The following is a 17,915-nucleotide window of genomic DNA, read 5'->3' as shown; positions in this document are numbered from 1 at the left end:
AAAAGCTGCAGCCAATCAGAGAGCGACGTGTCTCAGCCAATCAGCAAAATGTCAGAATCCTGACAAAAAGTCACATGACCAAATAACCCAATACCGACTCCTTTGCCTTGGCTGGAACCAACTTAGTCGTGTTTTTGTGGCAGACTGGCTGTTGCTGGCTGATGACATCATCATTAAGCGCATGACGTGATTGGCCGGTCGACGCAGGGAGCACTGTGTGTAGTTCAGGTTCACTTTGGACATTGCAGTGTTACAGTCTGCTCCACACAGAGGCAAAACAAAGTAATTTTACATTATTTTATTTCTTTGTGGCTGACGGGATAATTTCATCGTCTGCACCCAGAATCATCTGATTTTGGGTGCAAAGACCTGGCAGGAGAGAGGAGATGTGACGGAGCAGCTGTGTCAAAGAAAGACTTTTCTTCAGCCACTACAAGGAATTAAAGTATTTTTAGACATCGTTTTAGATAATCAGGATGCTTTATGTGAATTATTTTTCATCAGAATGTGATGAATCCCACTGAAACTAGCAGGTAAGAGTTTGCGCAATTTGGAGGGTAATCAAAACTCATCTAGTATAATCTTTTGCCGACACTGACATTACATAAAAAGACTACAGACCCACAGTTACAACCCCAATTCCAATAAAGTTGGGACATTGTGTGAAATGTAAATAAAAACGTAATACAATGATTTTCAAATCCTCTTCAACCTATATTCAACTGAATACACCACGAAGACAAGATATTTAATGTTCAAACTGACAGACTTTATTGTTTTTGCGCAAATATTTGCGCAAATGGATGCCTGCAACACGTTTTAAAAAAGTTGGGACAGTGGCAACAAAAGTTGATGAATGCTCAAAGAACACCTAATTGAAAACAGGTGAGTGTCATGATGGGGTATAAAAGGAGCATCCCCAAAAATCAGACATTCACAAGCAAAGATGGGGTGAGGATCACTACTTTGTGAACAACTGCATGAAAAAAATAGTCCAGCAGTTTAAGACAATGTTTCTCAATGTTCAATTGCAAGGAATTTAGGGATTCCATCATCTACAGTCCACAATATAATCAGAAGATTCAGAGAATCTGGAGAAAAACAGCAAACTGCTATTACAGGTCACAGTACCTACGGAAACACGTGACATTCTAAAACAGACGACGCAATACGAGTGGACGGAGTTTGACACGGACATCTTCGAAAAGGATAGAAAAGACTACTTTCCAACAATATTGGATAAAGAATAAAACAAATTAAAAATAGCAGGATCTGTCGTCCATCAGCAGGACTGCTCGGTTTACAGTTCCGGCGAAAGCCTCGCCAGTGGTCACTTCCATCAGTTAACAGAAACAATTCCGCTGTGTCGACATTCTGAAAATATCAATAAACCTTTGAGCAAATTGGCAAAGGAAATCTCGATCCCGTTACCTTGTGAAGCACTTTGGGGCAACACGTTGTAATTTGGGACCATATGAATAAATTTAAAGAAGCCTCCACCCACCCACCCCCCCGCCACAGCGTCACTCATCTGAGGGCTGAGAGTGTCCCCAACCTGAAGACATGATCAATTTAAAGTCAATGATTATTATTGTTAGCGGTCCATAAACACTATCCGCTGTGGCGTCGCTGCAGACCTTTGTCGTGCATGTCCATGTCTCTCATCAGGTCCCATCGGACGGGCTGGATGGCTTTCAGGCAGAGCCGGTGGACATTAGAGGGCGTGTCATCTCCAGCCAGGGTGGTCAGGTCGATACATGTGACGGCCTTCAGAAGCCAGGCGGCCTGCAGATGACAGACACGTCTGTCAAAGAAGAGCGATCATGACAACCTTCAATGCAGTGGTGGGCACAGCTAACCAAAACGTTAGCTTTGATAACCGTTAATCCGCTAACTGAAAAGTTAACTTTTAGAAAGGTTAAGGTTAAACCCCGAAAAAATTCAGCAGAAGCTACAGCTAAAAGCTAAACTGATAACTTTTTGTATTGACTCTAGTACACTGGCAGCTACTGATGCTTCTGTATAAATTCAAAGACAATCACAAACAACAGCGAGCCGGTGCTTCTGTCTGAGATCAGCCTTCTCTCAGAAAACAAGACCTGGTGACCAGAGAAAAAGGAAGGGAAGAGAAGAAAAAAAGATCATTTATTTTCACATCCATACAGTCTTGGAGACGTGTCGCAGGAGACTCCCATCCAGTAGATAGCAGTGTTCATGTCAGTGTGAATACCAATTGCCACAAATTCGGGATAAGTGCTGAATCACTTAACAGTTTGTTCAGTTTTCAAATTGCCTTTTTTTTTTACAAATGGAAAAAAAAAGACATTTAGAAATACAGATTTATTTGTAAAAACCAACACACACATTACAGTAACTTCTGTGTTGGTTTTTATAAACTGACCAACCACTGATGCCAAGAAGCTCCATTTTCCCATAATGCCTTATGGCATGTGTGTCTGTAAACGCTCAAACCTTCAAAATGAGTGCATTACTTTAAAAGTAAAACACATAGCTGATATTTTCACTTTGTAAAAACGACAAAGGCAACATTAATTTCAATAACATGTCCGAAATTAGTCTGTTTAAAATTTTAACCATAAGTGAAAACTACCTTGCTGTGCATGACATCTCTGACATGTCTGCAAGACTACTATGGCTGTGAAAATAAAAGATCTTTTTTCTTCTCTTCCTTTCTGTCTGGTAGCCAGCTCTCCTCTGCTGGCAGAGGACTGAGCTCTACCTCTTATAGCTGTCTGTCTGCTACAAAGCATGTAACAGGCAGCAACTAAAATGTATGATTTCAGGCTTTACAAATGTTTTTAACTGTTAATCTTTATTCACTATGCCCACAAAGAGATGTTAGCGGTCTAAAGGTTACTGGAACTAAATTTAGCATAAGTTAATTGGTCCGCTGATGGTTTTCAAAGTTAGCTGAAAAGCTATTGAGCTAACAAAAAGTTAGCTTCGTTAATCAGCAGTTAGCAGATTAGCATAACTGTGCCCACCACTGCTTCAACATCAATCAAAACAGTGTCCTTTCTCATAAAACGTCTTTTTGTTGAAACGTGCAAAGTACCAAATGACAGCAGGTGACCAGGTACGACAGGAAAAAGGTGCACGGACACAGAGCGTGTAACGGGACGTCAGTCCCGTTTTTAAGTTATAAAATACATCTATCAACTGTTTCAGAAGACCATAACAGGTCGGTTTAACATAAAAATATTAAATATTACTCACAGACATATGCTCTTCAGGGTTTTAGTGAGAAAAATTAGGATAAAGGGAATTAAAGCAATCAATCCACGAATCGTAGATCAAAGCACTGCTTTGACCTGCGAATCACTGCTTCGATTGGTTCAAGGTTCAAAGCCAAGCAGCGCTGCAGCAAAGTTGATTACAGACCTGCTGCAGGTTGCAGGTCTGTAATCAATGTAGAGAAATGATCATTTTCCTGACAAACACCCCCCAAGTGCACAACTGCAAAAAAAGCCTACTGGACATGACTCATGACAAATTGGCCTGCATACATGTCAACCTCTTTGAGGGTCCATCTGTATAACCAAGTGAGAAAATCCATAAAATCAGCAAAAATCCTTATAACCTCCAAATCGCACCAAAATCAGTTTTATTACAGTACACACAACCGCATAGCGGTGTCACATAAGTGGGTTTTTGTCCACATATTATGAGTTGCCACAATGACATTAAAGTCAGGATCATTAGTTTTTCCTCCACAGTTGAATTTCAAACAATACAGATCTTGTATTCATGCATCAAGCTGAATTTTATAGAACTGAATGTGTCAAATGTAGTTATTTTTTACAGAAACAAGAACTGTGTGTCACTAGTGGAAATAAAATCATGAAAAATAAATCGAATATAATGAACAAAATAAAACATACCTCAGAACTTCATCAAGTGTATCAAAAAATCGCCTCGCCAGTGCAGATGTTGCAGATGGGCATGTCGATGATCCTCGACTTCACCCCGTGTGTTTTTAGGGATGGGTATTGATAAGATTTTATTGATTCCTTATCGATCCCGCTTGTGAATTTTTTGTGTACTAAAAATAGGCTTTACAGGTTTTCTATGTCAGCGGGTCAAAGAGCTTTTTTCTTATCGTACACCCGCTCTGTGGAACGGTCTCCCTGCGACTGTGAGACAGTTGGAGTCTGTGGACATTTTTAAGTCAAGCCTTAAAGCCTATTTTTATTCTCTTTCTTATGAATAGTTTTTATTTTTTATCTGTTTTATTTTTTTACTTCTGTTTTTAATTATGTATTTTAATTTTTCAATTTTTATTTATTCATTTTAATTTTTTATGTTGAACTGTTCTATGTGAGGCGCCTTGAGATGGATTTTGTTGCGATTTGGCACTTTATAAACTGATTAAATTGAAATTGAATTGAACACATTTTATTGAGTCTTAAAGTAAATAAATATGAAATTGGTCACTGGATCCTTAAACTTTGGACATAATAAACTCTACATGGTGGATCCTTGATCTCTGGACATAAATAAACAAAATCTGTAGTTTTTGTCAAAAGCATTTCCTTTCAGACATTTTGGCATGAATGTCTTTCCATATATCTGAGCTGAACTCTTACAGCTGCTGTGCTGTTTGTCAGCATCAGTTTAATTCATAAAGAACACAGGACTTCTCATTTTGGGAAGGGAAAAAAACATTTTAGTCGACTGTATTTTATTTTTCTGTATTACAGCGTTTGGAAAGAGGTGTCATTTTATTTAAAGCTGCAATTTTGTGTCAATGGAACGGAGGACGATTCTCGTTTCTTGGCTACAACATGACAAGAGTCCCAGTTAGTGACTTTAATCCACACAAAAGTGACTCAAAATATTTTAATGGCTTTGAGAGGAGTTAAGAAGCGGACTTACCGCTTCTGAAGAGCAGCGAATCAAAGAACCACGAGCCAGTGGTTCGAAGCATTGCTTCAATGGCTCACGCATCAAAGTGGAGTCGCGCAGCAGATGATTACAGACCCGCTGCAGACCAAACCCTGAATATCCTTAAGACTTTATTTGTATGTCCGCATGACTCTGAAACTCGGAAAATCCGTATAGGTTGACATGTATGGGCCTGACTTCGTTGCAGTGTCTCTGGGTGAAAACACAACTTTTTTCGTGTGTGTGTGTTTTTTTTTTTTTGTAACGAGTAACAACAGGGCAAATATAAAATGTATCGGAGTAGAAGTATGCAATTAAAGTCGGAAATGTAGTGAAGTAAAAGTGAAAGTAAGCTGAATTAAAAAAACTCAAGTAAAGTACAAAGTCTCCCAAAACGTACTTAAGTACAGTAGTGAAGTATTTTTACTTCGTTACTATACAGCACTGCTAAGTACCACCTGTTGGGTATTTTCTCCTCCAAACATTCTTAAAACTTTTAACAAGACAAACAGAGTCAAAAAACACCAGTGAGACAGAAAGTCAAATTTATCTCGCGAGGAGTGCAAACAGTCCGTACACGTAGTACCACTGAAAGCACTAAGGACTGTTGCGCCTGCTCACTCTTTTTATTAGGAAAACCTACCCACAGCGTGAAACTTGTCCTAAGGGGGGGGGGGGAGAACGCATGACAAGTTTCTTCAAGTAAAACAAACACATGCGTCAATAAGTGCAGCTGCGTGGAGAAACAGTTTCTTTCCTTTAATCTTATCATCAAAGGTCAGCACATCCTGTTCTTGCAGGCTCTTCTGTTGCACTTATCATCTGTTCTGCATCATAAATTCACAACAGTCAAAACTGACCTCAGCATACTATCTTCACTCCCAGTTCAGACTGACCTCAGCATACTTAAGACAATTTTGAATAACAAGTACATTATCAGGGTTATTTTAAGACTGGTGCAAAAACAGCATCATAAGAAAGAAGACAAAAGGTACAAATGTTTAACAGTGATAAAAAAAAATATATATATATATATATAAAATCTTTAACACCACCACTAGTGGGGCATTGCAAAAAGCAACACACGTGGCGTGCATGTGTATCACATGTGTGCGTGTGTGTCGCGCCCCGCCCTCAACACGAGGTGTATGTGTGTTTCGAGACACTTCCATAAAATGCATATACTTGTTCTGTCCATAAAGTATCGTACCTTTTTTTTTTTTTTTTTAAACTATATGGATTTGATTCATGTGTTTTCATGTCAGACATGCTTGAACCCTCGTGCGCATGCATGAGTTTTTCCACGCTTGTCGGTGACGTCATTCGCCTGTGAGCACGCCTTGTGGAAGGAGTGGTCCTGCCCCGTCGTCGGATTTTCATTGTCTGGAAATGGCGGAATGATTTGGGTTTTTTTCCATCAGAATTTTCAGAAGCTGTTAGAGACTGGCACCTGGAAACTATTCGAAAAATTTATCTGGCTTTCGGTGAAAATTTTACAGGCTTCACAGAGAATAAGGTCTGATAGTACAGCTTTAAGGACTCCTTTAAGGACGCTCAGCGCGCCACGCTCCGAGCTGCGATGACACGGCACAAGCCACCGAACCATTTCTAAGCTGATGGCTCTGTGGATATGAGACCGTTGTGTGCTCTTTCTCTGGTTATCACAAGAGCTGGACATCAGTCATTTTCCGGCAGATTTCACTTTTAACAAGAGATTTTGTCATGGAAAGCCGCGCGGAGGCTTCGCACGTCACGACTGATTCGCTTTGGAAGCGAGACAAAGGAACACCTGTTTCGGCGTGTCAGAGGACAAGTTTGGACATGTCTATTTCAGCTTTCAATGCTTACCAGTCCAGTAAGTATCAGTGAAATTGTGGAGAGCTGGACATGTCCAAACTTGTCCTCTGACACGCCGAAACGGAGGTGTTCCTTTGTCTCGCGTCCAAAGCGAATCAGTCTTGACGCGCAAAGCCTCTGCGCGGCTTTCCATGACAAAATCTCTTGTTAAAAGTGAAATCTGCCGGAAAATGGCTGATGTCCAGCTCTTGTGATAACCAGAGAAAGAGCACACGATGGTCTCGTATCCACAGAGCCATCAGCTCAGAAATGGTCCGGTGGCTTGTGCCGCGTCGTCGCAGCTCGGAGCGCGGCGCACTGAGCGTCCTTAAAGGGGTCCTTAAAGCTGTACTAACAGACCTTATTCTCTGTGAAGCCCGTAAAATTTTCACCGAAAGCCAGATAAATGTTTCGAATAGTTTCCAGGTGCCAGTCTCTAACAGCTTCTGAAAAAATTCTGATGGAAAAAAAACCCAAATCATTCCGCCATTTCCAGACAATGAAAATCCCACGAGGGGGTGGGACCACTCCTTCCACAAGGCGTGCTCACAGGCGAATGACGTCACCGACAGGCGTGGAAAAACTCACGCATGCGCACGAGGGTTCAAGCATGTCTGACATGAAACATATGAATCAAATCCATATAGTTTAAAAAAAAAAAAAAAAGGTACGATACTTTATGGACAGAACTCGTATGTATGTACAGACATGATCACACAGGGGCCGGACAACCACGTCCAAGTGCACATAGCACGGGGAGGCGCCTGCCAGCTGATCACAACACAGTGACAGTTGGAAATGATGTGTAACATTACAAACACAGAGACCACCGCCAGGACGGGTATATAAATAATTATGACAACACCTATATAAGCAATTACATAACACATAACTAACATAAATGACCACTTAACACAGAAACAGAGTGACACTTTGGTGTGTGCACTGAACGGACAGGGAGGCGTGGTTGGCACAGGGGGCATGGATGTCACAGCTGTAGAACAGGTACCGCATTTTGAAGGACATGGCCTAACAACTGTCCACCGTGACGCGCATGTGTGTACTTGCTGTCGTCATGTGGAAATACATAAAACATTCACTTTTGTGATGGCCTGGAGTGCGCGCAAAGCGTGCACATTAACAGGCTGTTCCAGGTGAAACGGACCACCAGATCATGCGAACACGCAGCAGGCGATCTGAATGTCACGGCTGTCTGACAGGACACGCATTGGGCCGGGCACATGCGCGAGCCCGGCCCAATACGCGTGTCCTGTGAGCAGCTTGCCGCAGGACTACCAACAATACGACAAATATACCACTTTCAGTCATGTATAACCACAAATACGCTGTAACAAATATTTTGTCAGTTATTACGGTGCTTTTTTCGCCATAATTAAAAACTTCCTTTTCCATACATCACCCAATTACTCTTTTTTTAAATACATTTATCTCCTTGTTGATTTTATGCATTTTACGTTCCTGTTGTAAGACAGTGACTGCAACGCAATGGTAAAGTTTCTGTTAATCAGAGCTTTTGTACACTGCAGGTTCGAATCCTGTGAGTGACATTTATTTTTTATTTAACCAGGGTTAGGTAACTGCAGGATTCTGTATTGGGTCCCCTTATATTTATGATTTATATCAAACCAGTGATTTTCATTAATTATACACCAATATGTCATCTAACAGTGTCCGGTGACTGTATTAATTATTTATATATCTGCTGGACATAATGAGAGCACACTGCTTCATTCATGTCATTTCATGACTGTATGTCTGTGATCATGGGTCATCTACAGAGGAACAGATGGATCATACTTGTATTGTCCGCTTGATATGAGGGATTCAATAAATTGCGTTTTGTTTTGTTTTTTTAAGTTGTGTGTTTTTTTTTTTTCCTCCACAGCAGAGGCATGATGTGGTGCAACACATTCCAGCTGCTCACACTGTGTTCGTGCACGCTGTGCGACTGTGCGTCCCTCACGAGAGTAGGTGGGATGTTTCATGGTTCCCATTTCGTGTTTGGTTTGCAGGTTTTCTTCTGGTTTTCTGTGTCTTTCGTGTGATGTGTGAAGGGGCCCTTACCCTTATTAGACTGACGAAAGCATTTTTTAATATGGTTGGTGTACGCTGGCTAAATCATCAAGGTGTGACGGGGCCTTAAGTCCCTTTTCTGTTGTTTATAAATTCACAAAATATCAAATGACAATATTTATATACTATAGTGTAATACAGTGTACTATAGTAATACAGTGTGATACAGTAATAGTGTGAGATGGTACACAAGATTTTTTTTTGTTGGGGGGGGGTTAAGTGGTTCTTGGTCTAATAAAGTTTGACAAACACTAATTTATGGTAAAAATTAATAATTAGCTGCAGAAAAAGTGATAGTTTCATTATGAAGTAAGAAAGTCTTTCAGTTATTTAAACCTCGACATTAAAAGCTCACCTCGTCTGAACAGACAGAGCGCCTACGGGTGAAAGGTGAGCACCGTACCTGCCACTGTTGCTTGGCTGACTTGAGCCCTTGGATATGCTGCGCTCTCTTTAAGACGGCCTGTGTGTTGACCCTGACCTTGGAGATCCGCTCGAGGTCTGACACATAGAAGAAGAGAAGTTCAGGAACAGTTACAATACAATCCACCTGGAGAAACGAAGCACGCTGTTTTTCACCTTCTTCAGGATTCAGACTTTGGACTCTGTGCAGGCAGCAAAGACACGGTCATGTTTAATTCTGCAGCCTTCAAATCATTAGAGTTTTAACTAAAACTACAAACTCTGAAAACATTATGCCGTTATAAAGTGTTCCAACACACAGTATTTTTTATTGTTTTCCACATAAATAAATAATTGGTAAATGGACTGCACTTATATAGCGTTTTTCCATCTGCAACAGACGCTCAAAACGCTTAAGACCTCTAAACATTAAAACGTGACCTTCCAGCAAATCCCCAAAATTGTAAAATTGAGTGCTTAGGTGAGGTTTTGGCACAACCTTGATAATTCCGGTCTCGATTCTCGGATTCACATCGGACTTTTTCCAATTGGGTGTTGGACCCTGCCAGGGCCGGCCTTAGTCACTATTCCTGTTTGTGATGTTCATGGTCAGGATTTCAAGGCTCAGTCAGGGACTGGAGGCTGTCTAGTTTGGTAACCTCAGTGTTGCATTGCTGCTTTTTGCAGATGATGTGGTTCTGTTCGCTTCACGACCTCTGATGCGCACTGAGCAGGTATGAGGCAGTATGAAGCAATTGAGATAACTGGTACCTCCAAGTCTGAGACCATGGTCCTCTGGGGGTAAGTGGGAGTGTGAGGTCAACAGACAAATTGGGGTGGCATCTGAAGTTTTACAGGCACTGTACTGGACCATCATGGTGAAAGATGAGCTGAGCTGGAAGCCAAGACTCTCAATTTAGCAGTCGATTTACACTCCTGTCCTCACCTATGGTCATGAACTTTGGGTTATGTCTGAAAGAACAAGATACAAGGGGCAAAGATGAGACTGTTCCATTGGGTATCTGGTCGCACACTCCTGGACAGGGTGAAAAGCTTGAATGTCTGGGAGAGACTCAGAGTAGAGCCACGGCTTCTTTACATCTAAAGGAACCAGTTGAGGTGGTTCGATGATCTGGTGAGGATGCTCCCTACTGAGGACCGGGGAAGACCAAGGACATGCTGGAGGGATTATATTTCAGCTGACTTGGGAAAACCTTGGAATCTTGCAAGAAGAGTTACTTTTATAAAAATACTTTAATTATACAAAACTGGTTTATTTGAATCTACTTCTAAACATATTTTAAAATGCGTAATGAAACACAGAGGGAGCCAGTAATTCTGACCACAAATGTACCACAACTTATGACTTGTCTTCTAAAACTCAGGTACTTATTTTTTGATTCATGCTCAATTTTCATCTGATTTATATGGTAATTAAATATTTAGTCGGCCATTTGACTTCAGATTTGATTCCACCTTTGACCCATGAACGGTACAAATGAGACCCTGAAAAAAGGTCTTTTGTTTCATTTCAGACATTGTGACACGTTGAGGTTCAGAGTTGGTCTGTAAATAGCCACGCCCACAGCCTCGAGCCTCGCGTCGCCGCTTCCGGGTCACTGTGAAAACCAGTGGGTGACGTCACGCAGGCCTGGTGGGGGGTTTTTCACGCGGTGTTCGATAAAAACAAAGAGAATCGAACGCGGCCTGCACGCGTTTGGTCACGTGTCTTGATCGTCACACTTACCGAGCTTTGTTCCCGGGTTTCTCACGCACATGATGACACGCGCACACCGTATAATTCCAGCAAGCAGGACCTCACGCGCACACGGATCCCAAGATGTCACGAGTGACGACTCACGAGCAGGCGGAGCCACGGACACCGCCCCCCTGACACGCCCCCAAAGACGGAAGCCTGGGGGCACATTCAGTCTCCCAACCTTTTACTGCGTTCAACATTTATTACCCTTTTTTAAATTATTTTTTTTATTAAAATTTTTCATAAAGAAATAAACACATACAAACAAATACAAATAAATATAACACCAGGGGTGACAAGTAAACTACAAATGAAACAAGAATGGAGTGAGTACGCAACATAAAAAAAATGAAAATATATTAAATTTGGAGCACAGTCGTATTGTTTTTGTTTGTTTGTTTGTTTGTTTTTTTGTTTGTTTTATGCCTTGCCACTACTGGTGGTTGTCTCTCACTGCTGTATTGTATCACTTCCTGTTCCGGAGCACAGCGGTGTTTTGCTGTATCTGTTAGCTGTTTAATCTGCGCAGTTAGATTGATCTAGATAACTAGATAACGATTTGTTTCACAGTGTAATCTTCATGTGCCTTAACTAAAGCACTCCCTCTGCTGAATCACCTCTAAATTATTTACACATTATTCACTTTGTGTGTTTTTAGGAATCCGCTAGCTTAGCACAGCTACTAGCTCTTAGCCGGTTTAGCATGGTTAGCCGGTTTAGCATAGCATAAAAAAAGCCCTCCGTAAAGCTAGGACATCTTACTACTCATCACTAATTGAAGAAAATAAGAACAACCCCAGGTTTCTTTTCAGCACAGTAGCCAGGCTGACAAAGAGTCAGAGCTCTATTGAGCTGAGTATTCCATTAACTTTAACTAGTAATGACTTCATGACTTTCTTTGCTAATAAAATTTTCACTATTAGAGAAAAAATTACTCATAACCATCCCAAAGAAGTATCGTTATCTTTGGCTGCTTTCAGTGATGCCGGTATTTGGTTAGACTCTTTCTCTCCGATTGTTCTGTCTGAGTTATTTTCATTAGTTACTTCCTCCAAACCATCAACATGTTTATTAGACCCCATTCCTACCAGGCTGCTCAAGGAAGCCCTACCATTATTTAATGCTTCGATCTTAAATATGATCAATCTATCTTTATTAGTTGGCTATGTACCACAGGCTTTTAAGGTGGCAGTAATTAAACCATTACTTAAAAAGCCATCACTTGACCCAGCTATCTTAGCTAATTATAGGCCAATCTCCAACCTTCCTTTTCTCTCAAAAATTCTTGAAAGGGTAGTTGTAAAACAGCTAACTGATCATCTGCAGAGGAATGGTCTATTTGAAGAGTTTCAGTCAGGTTTTAGAATTCATCATAGTACAGAAACAGCATTAGTGAAGGTTACAAATGATCTTCTTATGGCCTCAGACAGTGGACTCATCTCTGTGCTTGTTCTGTTCCTCAGTGCTGCTTTTGATACTGTTGACCATAAAATTTTATTAGAGATTAGAACATGCCATAGGTATTAAAGGCACTGCGCTGCAGTGGTTTGAATCATATTTATCTAATAGATTACAATTTGTTCATGTAAATGGGGAGTTTTCTTCACAGACTAAGGTTAATTATGGAGTTCCACAAGGGTCTGTGCTAGGACCAATTTTATTCACTTTATACATGCTTCCCTTAAGCAGTATTATTAGAAAGCATTGCTTAAATTTTCATTGTTACGCAGATGATACCCAGCTTTATCTATCCATGAAGCCAGAGGACATACACCAATTAGCTAAACTGCAGGATTGTCTTACAGACATAAAGACATGGATGACCTCTAATTTCCTGCTTTTAAACTCAGATAAAACAGAAGTTATTGTACTTGGCCCCACAAATCTTAGAAACATGGTGTCTAACCAGATCCTTACTCTGGATGGCATTACCCTGACCTCTAGTAATACTGTGAGAAATCTTGGAGTCATTTTTGATCAGGATATGTCCTTCAATGCACATATTAAACAAATATGTAGGACTGCTTTTTTGCATTTGTGCAATATCTCTAAAATTAGAAAGGTCTTGTCTCAGAGTGATGCTGAAAAACTAATTCATGCATTTATTTCCTCTAGGCTGGACTATTGTAATTCATTATTATCAGGTTGTCCTAAAAGTTCCCTGAAAAGCCTTCAGTTAATTCAAAATGCTGCAGCTAGAGTACTGACGGGGACTAGAAGGAGAGAGCATATCTCACCCATATTGGCCTCTCTTCATTGGCTTCCTGTTAATTCTAGAATAGAATTTAAAATTCTTCTTCTTACTTATAAGGTTTTGAATAATCAGGTCCCATCTCATCTCAATTCATATCAGGGAGACAGACACCCTCTCTACTTTTAAGATTAGGCTTAAAACTTTCCTTTTTGCTAAAGCTTATAGTTAGGGCTGGATCAGGTGACCCTGAACCATCCCTTAGTTATGCTGCTATAGACTTAGACTGCTGGGGGGTTCCCATGATGCACTGTTTCTTTCTCTTTTTGCTCTGTATGCACCACTCTGCATTTAATCATTAGTGATTGATCTCTGCTCCCCTCCACAGCATGTCTTTTTCCTGGTTCTCTCCCTCAGCCCCAACCAGTCCCAGCAGAAGACTGCCCCTCCCTGAGCCTGGTTCTGCTGGAGGTTTCTTCCTGTTAAAAGGGAGTTTTTCTTTCCCACTGTCGCCAAGTGCTTGCTCACAGGGGGTCGTTTTGACCGTTGGGGTTTTTCTGTAATTATTGTATGGCTTTTGCCTTACAATAAATATAAAGTGCCTTGGGGCAACTGTTGTTGTGATTTGGCGCTATATAAATAAAATTGATTTGATTTGATTATCTTTTTAGATAACTTTAAAAACCATTATCGGACCAATTATCTTCCGATTAATTTTTGTCCGATAACCGATAAACAAAGCCAAACAGTGAGAAGCATTTTTAAAATTTAAAATCAGTTCAGCACCCACCTGTTAAAAGTTTTGTAACAGATGCACAGTTATACCCTCTGCTAACAGAAAAAAACTGCTTGTATGAAAAGCATCTCAATCCTCTGCAGACAAAGGAGAAAGACAAAACAAAACAACAGCAAAATAATAATAATAATAACATTACAAGACAGCTCTGCAGTGTTTGCACAGGCACAGTGCAAACGTTTGGATGCTTGTAGCTTTTCAGCACAATAATCTCAAACAGGTTTGATTGTCATCCGACCATACGATCAGCGATCAGGATGTGGTCGTCAGATGTTGACCGCAGCTTGTTACTCCATTTACACTCCACGATGCACGATTAACTTGAAACTCGGTCCAAAAAATTCCTGCTTGAAAAATCATCTCGCACAGTGTAAAGCACGTTTTACAACATCATAAAACGTGCGCACATTCTCTCCACATGCAAAACAATTTGCGATGACACTTGCAGGGCTCCGTAAAAATGCCTGTTTTTACAAATAAAAAAATGGAATATTTTACAAAAGCACATTTATCTTTAAACACCAACACGACAGACGTCACATTAACGTGTTGGTTTACATAATGAATGACTGAACCAATCAGTGTTTAGCAGAGGCACTTTTACCCAGAATGCTTTGCGATCTGTCTGTTTGTTACAAAACCTCAGAATTAGTGCATTATTCAACATTAAAAGATATATGTTATATTTTAACTTTGTACAAATGACAGAATTGACATTAATGGAGTTATTCTATCGGTATTAATGTTATTTATAAATCAAAACCATAAGTCAGCATGACTTTATTTTTCAAGACCTCTGCCTGACCGGAGCATTGTGATTGATAGAGAGCTGGCTTTATGGCTGCTCTTGGGGTGCCTCTGTGCTGGGAGGGCTGTAGTAAGCAAGCGCTTCCAGGAGGGGCAGAATGTTGAAAGAAAAAAGTGTGGTCTTATTGTTTGGGTCTGTTGTTACTTTTAATATTATTAGAAGCTATGAAATTTGTTTTACTAGTAGTTGTAAATGTGCCAGAGATAATACTGGAATTTATCTGTTATCGATTGTCTGTAACTTTTGATACATTTTTGGATGGTTTATTGTTTTATCTTTATCAAAGATAACTTTTCAGTTATCTGCACGGGGGCCGGCTTCTCGATAGGAATGACATGTCGTCAGGACACTGGCCCGGGCTCTCCGTTCTCAGGGTGCACGGCTACTTTGTGTCTCTAGGGTAAATAAAAAGTCTGTGGGTCACAGAGCTTTCTCTTATCGTGCACCTGTTGAATTTGGGGTCTGTGAGTGAAGCTTAAGACTAGCGGCTGGCGATCACCTTAGTAATTTCTCTGTTTTATTGCTGATGAATTTTACCTTAGGTATGTGTGTGTTTTTTGATTTTTTTGTTTTTCCCGGCTGACTGATTTTGCTCTTTTTCTCTCAGTCAGAGGTACAAACGGCAGCTGGAACTGAAATGTGATTACAAACTGTGAGGTGGAAGACCTAAGGCGGGTGGTGCATGCTGCAGGCTGCGTTTCACACAAGGGCGTAGGTTTGGTCTCAGCTTTGGTAGGGACAATACCACCCCCCCGGCCCCCCTGCCCACCACCACCACCCCCTAACCCACTCATACCATTAGACGCACAAGTACAGCATAATACATAACATATGACGACATAATGCTGAATAATTTAACACTTTATTTACAATATTAAGCGTGTAGGCAAACAAACAAATAGCTTAAATAACAAAATTGCACCCAAAATCACGAATCTATTCTATAGGCCTACACCTGAGAGAACAAGACAACAAAAAATACTTGTGGAGCTAACAAAAAAAAAAAAAAAAGTTTTTGCAACCAAGATGTATAATTTATTCTCTTCATCAATAATGCAGTTGTATGTATCTGGCAACCTAATTTTTTTTTAAAAAAAAAGGGATTTCCAATGATATATATGGTGTATTAGGGTAAACGAAGCCTGTGATGTCATAACGCAGAGGAAAAACACGGACGTTTCACACTAGTGCGCCGCTGATTCTCATTACCGTAAGTTCTCATGTAAGCCCTCACTCTGAAAAATTTGACAGCAAGCCAAGAACCCGTGCTTTCCAACAGTGTGCTATATGTTGCATATATTACGGTAAAGTGCGTTCGGTGACTTTTGAAACGAGGGAAAAGTATGAAAAAGAGTGCAAAAGTGACAGAAAAGTACAGAGACAGACAGCAAACATAAATGTAGTCATTTTTGAGGAAAAGGCAGGATGTTAGTGTCATTTGTGAAGGTGTGTGTGCGTGTTTGTGTGGGTGTGCAGTTTATTTTAAGTGTGGCGCACAGCATTGTTCTCCAGCCCCGCCCTTCTTGTTTTTCTGCACCGGAGCAGTGTTGCCAGATATGAAATATGAAACTATCGTACCAAAACCTCAAAATGATCGTATTTTGGGAGAAATTATCGTACACAAACAAAACGCATACAACGTAGCTATTTTAGCGTTTCTTTTTTAAAATTTACAAAGAATTTTATGTCACATTTTTAAACAGTAATTATAGTAATGGGGAAACTATGGCACAAAAAGAACGCAAATGCACTACCAGACTAGAAACATTTTTTTTTTCTGTGAAGGGACACAAACGTGTTAATTACCAGACTAGAAAGAGTCGAATTCAACCTCGAGGTCGCTGTCGTCATCCGATGCCATGGACACTTGTGCAGATTTTGTTGAACACAGAAAAAATGTTGACACCTCCATAAGGAACTTGAACTTTTTTTTATTTTTCTTGTATATCTCTTTGCTCTTGTGTTTTGTTCGTTTGTTGTTGCATTTGTTGAAATAAAGTTTCAAAAAAAAAAGTTGTTTGGGGAATCTTCCTGTCACGGTACAGATTGGATGGAACTCATTACTCTGTATGAGAGGGGGCGGGCTTTCAAATGACTTTGTCCCGGTCGCCCAAAGCCTGCAGCAGCCCTGTGTGTGGTGTGTTTTTGATGCCGCCTGAGTGCAACGCCTGCAAAATGATTCTTGGGTGTCAGAGAGAGATGCGTGTTTGGGCAACCAACTGAAATTATCGTACATATTGGATTTTTTCCCATTATTGATCGTACATCGTGCAGAGGGCAAAACTATCGTACAAATACGATAATTATCGTACATCTGGCAACACTGCACCGGAGCCACCCATCCTCTGCGCTCCGGGACCTCCCACTTTACAAATGAAGCACTGCCTGCCACGAGATGCGCTTTGTTTACGGCCATGTGAGAAGAACGTGAGCCAATGAAATTGCAACATGGGTAACCCTGTCACTCTGGCACGTCGAAAACACAAAACATGACGACTAAAATTATAGTATCGAGTTCGCAGAAAAATAGTGAATGATTTTGTTATATAAACAAAAATGCTAAATATTGGTAGGGACTATTTTGCCATCCCAAAATATTGGTTGTGACTTGTCCCTATGGTCCATATGCAAACCTACGCTCTGGTTTCACAGGCCCACTGATGACGTGAAGAATGCTGGATGACCCCTGCCTGTGTGGACTATTTATCATCCACATAAAATCCTTATAAGATTGCCTTGCATCAGTGAGAAGCTTCCTACTTTTAAACTCTGACGAGACTGAAATGATAGTTCTTGGTCCATCAGTTTGACCAGTTAATGCTTAGTTTAGGCTCGTGTTTCATACATCACACTGACAAAGTGAGGAACCTTGGGGTAATTTTTGATCCTATGTTGTCCTTTGACTTCCACATTAGAAATATTCAGAGGTGTCAAGTAACGAAGTACAAATACTTCGTTACTGTACTTAAGTACACTTTTTAGGTATCTATACTTTACTCCATTACTTATTTTTCTGCCTACTTCTGACTTCTACTCATTACATTTTCACACAAGTATCTGTACTTTCTATTCCTTACATTTTTAAAACAAACAGCCTCGTTACTCTTGGCTTCAGTTTAATGTT

General features: G+C 40.5%; 1 protein-coding gene and 1 long non-coding RNA gene across 2 annotated transcripts in view; one reads left to right on the top strand and one right to left on the bottom strand.

Annotated features, from left to right (window-relative positions):
• dera (deoxyribose-phosphate aldolase (putative)) overlaps positions 1-11,094 on the bottom strand; it is a 30,654-nt gene extending 19,560 nt beyond the window's left edge. The window contains exons 1-3 of the mRNA XM_034165453.1: positions 10,985-11,094; positions 9,239-9,336; positions 1,638-1,785 (exon numbers count right to left, since the gene is read on the bottom strand). Coding sequence (XP_034021344.1) covers positions 1,638-1,785; positions 9,239-9,336; positions 10,985-11,015 — 277 coding nt within the window. The 5' untranslated portion in view covers positions 11,016-11,094. The remainder of the gene's footprint in view (positions 1-1,637; positions 1,786-9,238; positions 9,337-10,984) is intronic.
• On the top strand, positions 1,661-17,531 carry LOC117505917. The gene is made up of 3 exons (XR_004559306.1): positions 1,661-1,802; positions 9,056-9,064; positions 17,522-17,531. It is a non-coding gene; the product is annotated as an uncharacterized LOC117505917 (long non-coding RNA).
• The last annotated feature ends 384 nt before the right edge of the window (positions 17,532-17,915 follow it).

Source organism: Thalassophryne amazonica, unplaced genomic scaffold (assembly GCF_902500255.1).
Source record: "Thalassophryne amazonica unplaced genomic scaffold, fThaAma1.1, whole genome shotgun sequence".
Taxonomy (NCBI): domain Eukaryota; kingdom Metazoa; phylum Chordata; class Actinopteri; order Batrachoidiformes; family Batrachoididae; genus Thalassophryne; species Thalassophryne amazonica.
The sequence above is the reverse complement of the archived record's forward strand: the minus strand, read 5'-3'. Positions and strand labels throughout refer to the sequence as shown.